This window comes from Hesperophylax consimilis, chromosome 12, assembly GCF_061612785.1.
Source record: "Hesperophylax consimilis isolate HC1 chromosome 12, BYU_Hcon_1.0, whole genome shotgun sequence".
NCBI classification, from domain to species: Eukaryota; Metazoa; Arthropoda; class Insecta; order Trichoptera; family Limnephilidae; genus Hesperophylax; species Hesperophylax consimilis.
This window is the reverse complement of record NC_142847.1, coordinates 18,329,878-18,343,009: the sequence shown is the minus strand read 5'-3', so window position 1 is coordinate 18,343,009 and position 13,132 is coordinate 18,329,878. Positions and strand designations below refer to the sequence as shown.

Below are 13,132 nucleotides of genomic sequence, written 5' to 3'. Positions count from 1 at the left end.
GATCATCAGGATGAAGAAGAGGACTGGATTTAAGTTTTTGGAGGGAACTGAGAGAGTCAGAGAGAACGAGGGAATGTTCAAAATTATTTTTGATTATATATTTGAGAGATTCTATTATTGCAATGCACTCAGCTGAAAATATTGAAAATTGATTTGAAATTGAATGAAATATTCTATCATTAGAATTATTGTGGTAAACGTTAATACCTATACCACAGTTAGGAGAGTCGGGAGATTTGGATCCATCAGTAAATAAAAGAGAAAAGTTGGGCCATTTAGATAAAATAATGTCATTGAACATATTATTGACAGTTCGGGCCGGGAGATTGGAATGACTTTTAAAGATTCCGATCCCTTCTAATATTGTTGGGGATAGGGTGACGTGACTATATTTTAGTTTGTATAAGGGAAGTAGATCATTTTGGATGATGTGGAGCTCTGAGAGAGACTTAAAATTTTTACAGATGTCAGGAATAGGTTTAGTTGAAGCTCTGATTGTAGATGAATGGTTTGAGTCAATGAACAACGAGACGATGGGGATAACCTGATGACATTTAGAATTTAAACATTTAAGAACAAATTTGTCAGCAAATAGTTGACGCCTTAAATAAAGAGGAGGATCAGAACATTCTACTTGAAGGGAATTGATGGGTGACGATTGCATCGCTCCAGTTATTATTCGCAAAGATTTAGATTGAATTTTGTCTAATTTATTAAGTACATTTTTTGAGGCAGTACTAAAAAGTGGGCAGGCATAGTCGAGATGGCTTCGAATAAGTGCATTGTAAAGCAACTTAATGCAAGTAGGGTGAGCTCCCCACCAAACGCCAGATAATGATCTGATGATATTTAAATTTTTTTCGCATTTAGTAACTAAATTATTAATATGGGAAGACCATTTAAGTTTCCTATCAAATGTTACTCCCAAAAATTTTACTTCAGAAGCGTTGGAGATTGGAGAATTTTTAAATAAAATTTGAACGGGGGGGTTTTTATGGCGGTTCGAGAAGGTGACACACTGAGTCTTTTGGATTGAAAGTTCAAGACCATGTAAAGTGAGCCATGTGCAAAGGGCATTCATGGCTTAGAGTATCTACCACTCTAGAACATGCTGCAAATTCACAATATATAATTTAATAATAATTAAATATGATTGTATTTTCAGATAAAAGCAAATGAGTGCGTTTGGGTTCCAATTTTCAGCATCCATAGAGACCCTAAAAACTATCCTAATCCCCTGAAGTTTGATCCCGAGAGATTTTCTGATGAGAACAAACACTCCGTATTGCCAGGCTCCTATTTGCCTTTTGGACTTGGACCGAGAAATTGCATTGGTATTACACATTTGAGCTATTTATCCACGTTCAAACAACCCAACCTAAAATTTGACCAAAAGTTGACAGACAATCGGCGATTAACTGTCTGTTACGATATTTGAAGATAAGACACAAATACACTATTCTTTCCTACAAAAATCCATCAAAATATGTTAAAAAATGTCAGTAATAATTATAAAATGTGTATATAGCATGCATTACTTCCATACAGCGTGTTTCAAACTTTATTATTTTAAAGTCTATTTAAAAAAAAACACACTAAAACTTTTTGAATAAACAAATTGTATGTAATGACGTTTGACAAGGACATCACTGTTGGGAGTGTATACATATGCACCAATACACACAATAATCATTTTGTGTTTTTTGGATCAAATCTAATTGCCCGGTCTATACAAAAGAATAACCGGATTAAACATAACATGATATTTAAAGATATATTATGTTTGAAATAATTTAAATTTTTGTATATTTATATGTTTCTAAAATCATTAGCACACACGACGATGTGAGTTAACTTAAAGATCAAAAAATAAATAAAATATTAGGTTAGGTTATGTTAAGTTTCTTTTTCTTCAATATTCTGTTTTGTATGTTCTGTTTTGCCATGGAACCACACAAAATATATTTTTTAACAGATATTTAGAAAATGTAGTACATACCTACATACATAATATCGAGCCTTTCAATAATGTCTACCGTCAAACGTCAAACAGTGAACAAGTCAAAATCTTTGCTCCTATAAAAAAAACCTAGAAAACTATGTGAAAAGCGTGATTTAAGTGTGATATCTGTGAAATAAAACTAATTCCACATATTTACCCAAGTAATTACTTCTTGATTGCTCACAAAATAGAAAGACAATCTTAGTGAACTTAATATAATAAGTGTGATATCACCGGGAATGTCAAACGTCAAACGGTGTTATTGTCATTTGCTCTAAATAAATAAACACTAGAATTTTTATGCTGTGAAAAGGAATCAAACAATATAATCCTGTGCCATTACTTGTTCATATCTTAGCGTAAATAATTATACAAAAACACTGTGGAAATCATCCGCAATGATGGAATGCAAATCATGCAAGACCCAAATACATGACAACGAAAATTTGTATTGCAAGACATGTAAGCATAATTTTCATTTCTTTTGTTGTCATATAACTGAAATTAATTTTCGAAAGATGAATAAAAACTATAAACAAAGTTTCAAGTGCCCATCTTGCAAAGAAACTAATAAAATTTCTCAACAAACAAATGAGCTGACAGAGACATCTGTGAATGAAGCCCCACAACAGAATGAAGATGAGCTGACGGAGACATCTGTGAACGAAACCCTACAACATAATGAAACACCGGGAGATAACGATAAAATTAATTCAATAATTAACCAATTAAACAAAAACTTCAAAAGCTTCCAAGAGATGTCTCTAAAAATATATTCACTACTAGAAAATTTTCAACATGAAATTAAAAGTCAAATTACAAACATAGATAAAAACATTAATGAACTAAAGCATGTAACAAAAAAAGTGGAGAATTCCTTAACAAATTTAACACCTTCAAGCAGTAATCAATCGTTCTTGACTTATAAAGCGGAAACAAAGCAACTTCCCATAGTGGAAAATAACATTTCTTTACATCAACTAGCAGATCTCGTAATGCCGCAGGAAAACAAACCTAAAGTACTCATTTTTGGAGATGAGGATGGAAGAAAAATGAGACGAAATATTGAAAAAAATTCAAAAACAATAGAATGCCGGAGTTATATTTATCCCGGTGCCACTGTAGACAAATTTAGTTCAACAATATTACAGTCATGTGAAATCCTTACAAAAAAAGATTTTGTCATCATTTTTACTGGGACAAATGAAAAATCACCGAAAAATATAATTAGTCACTTGTACTACATTGTAAATAATCTTCACCACACCAATGTTATAGTGCACTCGGTACCTAAAAATAATCATTTGAATGTTTCCAAACTCAACCACGAGATAAGGTCTCACGCTGCTCTATTCAAAAATCATTGTCAATTCATCGGACCAATTTTCCACGACCGAATGAATGAATATGATATCTCGAAATCGATGAGTTTGGCAAGAATAAACATAATTGAAATAATTAAGAATAACCACCGGAAAATGTTATATAATATCGAGAAGGAAATAAACAAACATGAACCTAAATCTACCTACACGCAAACTCCAAAAAACTGGATCCCGATAATGCCGGAAAAATCACCAATTTAATGGACGAAATGAAATCTTATAATAATAAAAAAAAACGAAATAGTCAATCGACGACCACCAGTCATATCGAAACTTACTATTTACAAACAAAAAAACTACATACACGGGTAGATGACGTAACTCTCTACAAACAGTTGGGAACAAACAAAAACCAAACTTCAATCTCATTCCTATATCTAAATATTAGAAGCCTGAAAGGAAAAGTCGACGAGATCCTGTGCTTGTTAAAAACCATTAACTACAAAATCAACATCATACTTTTAACAGAAACTTGGCTCAAAGAAACGGACGTACCATACATCAATATTGAAGGCTACAAACACGAGGCATCCTGCCGACCTGAGGGCATCGGTGGTGGAGTATCCATATTTATTGAAGAAAACTTAGAATATAATTTAATCGACAATATAGTAGATCCAGACAACAATTTCCTCTGGATACAATTAAACAAACTAAACTTAAACATTGGAGTGATATATAAAAAACCAAACACCAATTTCCAAGATTTTATAGATAAGTTAAACACACAGCTGAAAACTCACAAAAGGTCCATAATACTAGGGGACTTTAATATCAACTTACTTGACTCCACAAACACACACACTTGTAAATACACAGAAATCATCAAGTCAAACAATTTCAATATAATAAACAAAATAAACAAAAAACATGCGACACGTATCACAGAAAGCACCAACACCATTATCGATCACATCATCTCAGACATAAATCTTTCATATTCTATAACAAACTGTGACACTTCAATATCTGATCACAACCTACTGATTCTTGACATACTGCACACCTACACCAAAAAGAATTCACAAAATCCCTCCTATAAATATACGAAAATTGACTATGATAAACTAGAGGAGGATATTCGACAAAACCCCTTTTCTATAAATAATAACGAGGACTCGGAACTGAACTACAATAACTTTGTAAACTATCTAATAAACAAAATTACTTTTTACAGTTCAACAATAATAAAAACAAATAAAACCTGTCTTCCTGGTTGGATAACAAAAGACTTATTAAAAATGATTAATAAAAGAAATAAACTACACTTAAAAATAAAAAAAGAACCCTGTAACCTATTACTGAAAACAGAATTTACTAAAATACGTAACCAAATAACTATACAAAAACAAAACTCTAAAAAACAACACTATAGCAGACTATTTAAAAAATGTGAAAATAATACCAAAAAAACTTGGAACCTAATTAACAACATCGTCAAGAATCAAACAAACACGCAAAGCAAAACATGTAAAAAACTAAAGAGAGATAATGAAATTATCACAGAAGAGATCAAGATATGCGAATGCTTTAATAATTACTTTTGTAATGTTGGCACCTCTTTAGCTGGTAATATAATTAACAAATACACCCATGAACTGGATGAAAAAATTACATTAAAGTATGAAAGTACGGAGTCAATATACCTACAACCCGCAACTGAACCCGAAATACTAGCCATTATAAAATCCCTAAAATCAAATGCGAGTGCTGGTCATGACCAATTAAAATGTGTAACAGTACAAAAACTTGCCCCGCTATTAACACCTATACTAACTAAACTGATTAACCTGAGCCTAAAAGAAGGTCAATTTCCGAACAGTTGTAAAATCGCAAGGGTTATCCCAATATATAAAGGGAGCTCGAAAACTCAAACATCAAACTACAGGCCTATTTCTGTCCTACCAATTCTATCAAAAATATACGAAAGAGTAATATACGATAGGCTAAACAACTTTCTGAAAAAAAAATCATTTCTATATGCCAAACAATACGGTTTCAGAAAAAAGTCTAACACGCTTTCTGCAACTAATGATCTTATAAATAAACTTAGAGCTAGCATAGATAATAGAAACTATGTCATAGCAATTCTTGTAGACCTTCAAAAAGCCTTTGACACCGTAAGTCATGAAATACTGATTAAAAAAATAGAAAAAACAGGAGTAACTGGTCCAGCTATCAAATTAATTAAATCATATCTATCAAACAGAAAACAATATGTTAGCATAGAAGATAATAACAGTCAGTTAGAGAGTATAAACTATGGAGTTCCGCAAGGATCTATACTGGGGCCCCTCCTATTCCAAATATATATAAATGACATCTGCCAGTTGAAACTACATGGTGAAATATTTCTATACGCAGATGACACTGCAATATTTTACTTCGGAAAAAACTTAGAAACTCTATTAGAACAATCTCAAGAGGATCTTAATATTCTAAACAGTTGGCTAATAAAAAATATATTAACAATAAATATTAATAAAACCGGCTACATGATCCTAAGCTCACCTAAAATAATAATACCGTCGCATAAACCTCTACAAATAGAAGAAAGGGACTTGCTTATTCTAGACAGCGAAAAATACCTTGGCTTACATATTGATAAACATCTGACATTTAAACAACACGTAGAAAAATTAAAAGCAAAAATCATCCCATTAATTGGTGTATTTGGTAGAATTGCCCATCTCCTACCAACGGTGGTAAAGAGGGGCTTATATTTTAGTTTAATCCAGTCCCATCTAAATTATTTAATAGAAATATGGGGAAACACATACATTACATACCTAAATGATTTACAAACAATACAGAACAAAGTTATTAAAAAACTCTTCAATTATAACCCGGACACTCCCACAAAAAAACTGTATCAGGAATTGAAACTTTTGAAAATAAGAAAATTGTACGAATACAACATATGCCTCCTAATCTACAAAATCCAAAATGGACTTATACACACAAACACAACATTTAAACAAACGTCACAAGTACACGAACATTATACTAGGCAACATAACAAATTGTGCACACATGCTGTAAGGACTGAAAGTGGCAAAAGAGGCATTGGCCACGAGGGTGTACAAATATACAATCTCCTTCCAGATAAACTTAAAACGGAGAGTATAAATGTATTTAAAAAAAAACTTTTTAATCTTAAGTTATTAGAACAATATTAGAATACTATTTATTTAATGTTATATATTTAAGTTAAGAAAGTGAAATGTAAATTTCTTTTAACTTAATAAATAATAAAAAAATAATAAAAAAAAAAAAATGTAAAAATGGCATTTTACATGAAGCGATTTTTTTTTAAATGTCAAGGGTTGTGTTATATTATTTTGCATCTTGACATACTGTTTGATAAAAAATTTATAATTGTATCAAATTCAAGTACATTACGTAATTTCAAAGCTCTTGTGATGTTTTGTCGTTCCCCTTCTAGGTTCATATAAATGCGTCGTCCGCTAGCGATTTCATTTAAAAAATTTCAATTTATTTACTCTGTGTTTTTTTAAGCAATTAAAGACTTTAAAAACTAATATTAGCCTTCTACCGATTTTTTTCAAATTCGATATTAAAAATTACAACATCGACTAGATTTACTCGAAATGAAAAAAGTTATACCACAGAAAAAAGTTATACCACAGAAAAGTTATACCACAGAAAAGTTATACCTCAGAAAAAAGTTATACCACAGAAAAGTTAAACCACAGAAAAGTTATACCACAGAAAAAGTTATGCCACAGAAAAGTCATACCACAGAAAAGTTATACCACAGAAAAGTTATACCACAGAAAAAGTTATGCCACAGAAAAGTTATATGTAAGTACCACAAAAATTTAGTAAAATATGTTTGTCTTATGTTTAGGTTCCCGATTTGCTCTGATGATTATCAAAGCTGCCGTGTTCCACCTGGTGGGAACGTTTGACACTGTGGTGACGTCCAAAACCCAAATCCCCTTGAAGTTGGCCAAGAACACATTTAACATGAACACCCAAAAAGGAATGTGGGTTGGCCTGAAAATGAGGACGCAAAAATAATACTTTTTTACCATATTTTAATTTTATTTTTCATTCATACTTTGCATTCAATTTCAACACTATTTTATTGAAAACTCTTTTTACTGAACAGTTGCTAAATATGAAAATTTTCAGTTAAATGAATATAAAAATAACTTCCAATAGAAATGACACTGCTAGATACAAATAGTTGCATTAACCATGAAATTTCTGAAAGAAGTGCTGTGAAAATTATATGACGCAAAAGATCACCGTTTTGGAGTTTCTTCTGCTTATAAAGGTTAACATTTTAAAAAATAATACAATATAATAAATAAAAAAAATATGTGTGTAATTAACATTATATCTATTTGTCAAACATTAGGAATAGAGTGCATTTTTATTAATTGAAGGCATCACAATCAGGGTCGGCCCAGAACCAAACAGCGCCTAGCGCAAGTAAAACTTTGGCGCCCCTTGCTAAAACCAGTAGATGCCTAAGTATAAGTAGGTAATCAATGATATTCGGATGATTTGAATTTTTGTATAAAAATAATCTCAAGCGTGATGTGTTAGGTTTTAGGTATTATCAATGCCTAGGCAATTCAGCACCCATAGCGGACTGCTCCAATTGAACCTGCATAGGGCTGGCGCATAGGTTCATTCACAAGAACACTTCGGGGCGACGGTACCATGCGTTGCTCCAGGCCGCCACGCAGAAAAATCTTACAATGGACTCATAGTAAACTGTTACCCTACATTCAGACTATACTTTTCAGCGTGGTGGTCTAGAGTGGCGTGCGGTACCGTCGTTCCGAACTGGACGTGTAATAGTCGCTAATGAATGATTACTGGAATTCAATATTAGGGAGTATTTCACCACCTCTTGAGTTCTTCACAAACTGTCTAGTAACTACTCATTAAGTAACTTTAACCTTTTCTTACCTGAATGTAAAAGTGTAATGTACAATCTGAATGGGGGTCACTAGGATCCCCCATAAAATCGCAAAACGGCTGTTACTCTTAATAATTCCTTTTAATCTTTGGCTTTTTTTCTAACTGCATAATATTATCAAGCCTTTGACTTAAAATTATAAGTCAGAGGATTCAACTTGTGATTCATTATGAGTGTATAAATGTTGTTGGATAAACTTTACAAAAATTGATTTCAGATTTCACCATCAGAATAAAGAAAAGCATGAATTACACATGAGACCTCAAATCAATCTTTAACCGTTTCCCACCTGACAACTACAATATTATTGACAAGAATTTTGTTCAAAACCCTCACTAATTAAAGATCTTCCGGATGCCAATAAAATTAGACTATTAAAAATAAATATATTCAGAAACGTTGATAACACGACTAAAATACCAGCTAAAATAATATTTTAGCACATAGGACAATATGTAATACTAGTGTGAACGTTTAAAAAATCACTGGATATTTTAATTGCAGAATTTGTGAGGCTGAAGTATTTATAAAAACAATATTAGCCTCAGGATCATTGCCTATCAAAACAATAATAATTAGAATTAGTAAACTTTAAAAATTCACTATTCAGATTTATGTATACTTCCTCCAAAGATTTAGATACGTTAAAAATTTAAACAAAAGAAAAAATACTAATTTTTAATTTGAAATTATTATTATTCATTGTTAAATTAAAATAATTTTGGTACCAACTTTATCGCATGTCTGATATGATTTAATACTTTATCAGTTTTTCTTAAATAAAAGTTCATTGAACTTGAATAATTTTACACATTACGGCAGAAATATTTCACATCACGCATGCGTGCACTGACAACTGAAAATAGTATATTTAATTAATTTGTTTTAACTTTTGTAATATTATTATTAAATAAAAATAATTATCTGTAAAAATGTATTTTTTTTATTTGCAAACTCATCTCTGCAATGACCTGCAAACTATTCATAATAATTATTGTAAAAAATTATATTATTTTATTTCTCAATGTTGAGGATGCAATAAAAGTTGAATATTTTTAGTCGGTCCTCATTCATATTCTACCTAATAATTATAACATTCTTACAGTATTAAATTTTTTTTCAATAAATTATTATAAGCAATATTTTTTTTCATTCTTAATATCTCCCGATATTACATAAATAAATGCCGCCAACTGTTTGCCGTTCCGATGCTCTAACCCAATGATATATAACACCCATAGTGGACTAGATAGCCAACCTGGCGGCCATTGCCGTAGGAATTTGAAGCCATCTTGTAAGAGTCAGATCACGACGGGAATTCAAAATACATGCATTCTATCGTACATTAAGAACACATTTGTACATCTTTTTTATGAAATGTATACTATATTTCTAATTAAATATTGTGTAAATGATTAGTAAATAAATAAATGGATTATTAACCGACTCACGGAATGTGTGACAAAAGGCTTTTCTAATTATGGCTTTAATACATACCGCACCATCATTTTAGGATTCAACCTTTTCCAAATATATTAAAATAAGTTATTGTGAAAGAAAAAGGACTGGATTTGACAAAAGTTTGATTGGGAATTGGGAAAAGAGAAAAAATGACGTTTCATATTCTAACAGGATAGGCTCCTGGGTTTTTATTAGAAACTAGAATATGTACACTCATTTTTCAAAGCAACACAACTAAGCATAACAAACACTGTTTTGAATGGTAACAATTATTTTATAAGCAATAATTATTAGCCTGAAACACTCATCCACATTGAAAAATCTCCTGATAAAAGATACATGACGCCAACGGGACACGTGTCCTTTCGATTTCCGGTCGACAGCTCTGACCACTGAGCTATGGCGGCTTATCTCTTATCTGCGAAATAATTCAATATTTACTAGTGTTTCATTCGACAATTACTGCTTGTTATATTTTTTCACCTGAAAACAACCAACTTTATTTTATTTGTTGCGTTGGCGTCATGTATCTTTTATCAGGAGATTTTTCAATGTGGATGAGTGTTTCAGGCTAATAATTATTGCTCATAAAATAATTGCTACCCTTTGTGCTATGCCTAAAAAATCTTGTCTTAAACATTAGTTTACCAAAAAAAAATACTGTTTTGAATGATTTCTACTTTTACGTTGTACTTAGAAAGTTTACAATGGGATAAGACAATATGCTGCAATAACGTATATAGTCACATAAGACATAGGCCTAGTCATAGTCATATAGTTACAGGTTTAAGACTGGTAACGTAAATAAATCAAGGTAAATATTTGCTGAAGGATTTACAGATGTATTGTAATAATTGATAGGGAGTGACTTTCTTAGGCAAACATAAGTTACCGCTCACATTAAATATTGGAATACCGGTAGGCCTATATCAGTCTTTGCTTAAATTAATGTAAATAAAACATTATACAGTACATATATATATCTTATAAATATAAACAAATCAATGTAGATAAAAAAAATTGTAGGCAATATTACCTAAGCAATTGGAACCTGATTATATTAAAAAAGTGAATTTGCACATAGACCTACATTTGCTTCATAAAGACTTGTTAAGAGCAGACAATTTTCAAAATGAAATCCTTTGAATAAAATCAAAGGCGGCTTTGCGGCCAGCACCTAGGCACTAGGCGCTTCTTGACCGACACCGATGTTTGCGGCTGTCGACGACACATCTGGTCCAGCTTTGCCGGCAACATGGTGGTCCACTTGACAACAGGTCTCCAATCCTAAATATTTAATTAAACTTGATAAACCAATTCTCCATTGTACACAAATCACGCTGGCTGACCTTTACAAGATGGCGGATGGGCTCTTCAAATCACTACGGGCGCTGCTATACGGGAGGTAGGGTGATTGGCGATCTAGTCCACTATGGGTGTTATACATCATTGCTCTAACCATAAAGCTTCGTCAGCTAATTCCAAACCTGAAAAAAATAATTCAATATGTACTTGTATTTTTCATTGAACAAAAATGTAATAAGCAATAATTGTTTGGGTTTGGAATTAGCCGACATAGCTTACCGTTTAGAGCAGTTGACCCACAATCAGAAGACTACGGATTCAATTCCTGTCGGCGGCATTTATTTTATCTCAGGAGATTTTTTCAATTTGTATGGATGTTTCAGGATAACAATTATTGCTTATAATAATTTGTTATCCTTTGTGCTATGCATAAAATTTTTGTCCTAACCAGTGGAATGCCGATGAGTCTTTGGAGAACATTCTTTTTAGGATAATTTGCGATGCGATATTGACATTAACGCTTCGATTGGGCTAATAAAATTTAAGATTCTACTTTTGAATTTTATGAATGGCGCCTCTCTTAAAGCTTTAAAAATATATTTCTGTTTTAAGCTCCAGCCTTCAATAGGTTAAAAATTAGTTTGTGTAGCGCGCCGTTTTTACGCTTGCCACTACACCATCTCTTTAGTCATCTAAATTAGTCAGTTCGTCTGCAGCTCGCTCTTGGCTAGTACGCTCTCTTAGTTGCGCTTCGTCCTCTGGCACGACCCTCTAAGGAGTATTCTACTACCATAAGTAAAGCCCCAACCAGACCCTCGACTGCTGCCTTAGTTGCGCTTCGTCCTATGGTACGACCCTCTAAGCAGAACCACAGTCAGTTTTTGTTGTTCCCAAAGCCTAACGGCAAGGTTCCCTCCGATCCCTTGCTCAGTTAATTAGTGAATTGATACATTGTGACTATTTTTACCATATTATGTGATCTGTGAACTTACTTACTTTAAATAAATAACCTTTTACCAACAATTGTGTTATAAAACTGGCGCCCAACTTAGTGGCCAGACACATAAAGTAAAAAAAAAATTAAAATCAGTGCATCTACAAAAATTTCGTCGCTACCACGTCGAAGTCCTCGTTTCATAATGCAGGCCAAGGAAAGTGCTGGCACCTGCTTCACGCAGGAGCAGTTCGCGGAACTAATGAACTCCATGAAGCGGATGCAGTCGGAACCAACACGTACGGGTACATTCACCACCTGTACGGCACGCTTCGATGGTACCAGAGACAGGAGTGCGGTCGAGAGTTTTATTGCCGCCGCATCCATCTTCAAGTGCGCCGAGAACATCGAAGACGCAAGCGCTCTGGAAGGATTACCACTGCTGCTTACGAAAGACGCCGCCGCTTGGTGGCTCGGCATAAAAGGAGAAGTACGAGACTGGGAGAGCGCAACGACCCTCCTCAGGCATGCTTTCGCCCCTAAGAAGCCAGCGTACAAAGTGTACACAGAGATATTTTTATGCAAGCAAGACGCATTAACGTCAACCGATGTGTTCATTGCTAAGCAGCGGATGTTACTCGCGGAGCTACCACCGCCCAGCCATCCAGAGAAGGTCCAGATAGACCTAATATTCGGACAACTGAATATCCGGATACGAGACAGAGTGCCGCGCGAAGCGACCAATACCTTCGCCGAACTACTACAAAAAGCCCGTGCAGCGGAAGAAAGCCTGTACGAGAGCATGAAGACCGTCCCACTACGCGCGATGGAAAACCGAACAGACGGCCGCCTACGCTGCAAATACGAAATTACCTCTTAATTTTTGAAGTGAAACTTCTTTACGCGCGTCATGAATTTTCGAGGACCGGAGTAAAACCGACTCATGACCGTCACGAAAAACCGTGATCATTTGGTGGTGGGGGTACGGGACCCCCACCACCGCTCACCGTTCACTGTCGCTCTCTCACCGAAGTCGCTTACTGAGGTGAGGGAGCCACTGACGAACGTTTTCTCTCTCTCTTCTCTCT

At 33.7% G+C, this 13,132-nt stretch overlaps 2 protein-coding genes across 2 annotated transcripts in view; both read left to right on the top strand.

The window, feature by feature from the left end:
- Positions 1-9,204, top strand: part of LOC149419272 (cytochrome P450 9e2-like) — a 38,208-nt gene extending 29,004 nt beyond the window's left edge. The window contains exons 9-10 of the mRNA XM_089638188.1: positions 1,166-1,334; positions 7,259-9,204. Of these exons, the coding sequence (XP_089494314.1) occupies positions 1,166-1,334; positions 7,259-7,431 (342 nt within the window). The 3' untranslated portion in view covers positions 7,432-9,204. The remainder of the gene's footprint in view (positions 1-1,165; positions 1,335-7,258) is intronic.
- Positions 9,205-12,249: 3,045 nt separating this feature from the next.
- LOC149419271 (activity-regulated cytoskeleton associated protein 2-like) lies at positions 12,250-12,924 on the top strand. The gene has a single exon (XM_089637961.1). It carries the CDS (start codon positions 12,250-12,252, stop codon positions 12,922-12,924), a length of 675 nt encoding a protein of 224 aa, XP_089494087.1.
- The last annotated feature ends 208 nt before the right edge of the window (positions 12,925-13,132 follow it).

Coding starts and splice junctions, on each gene's coding strand:
- LOC149419271 (XM_089637961.1), top strand. CDS start 12,250: ATGCAGGCCAAGGAAAGTGCTGGCACCTGCTTCACGCAGGAGCAGTTC.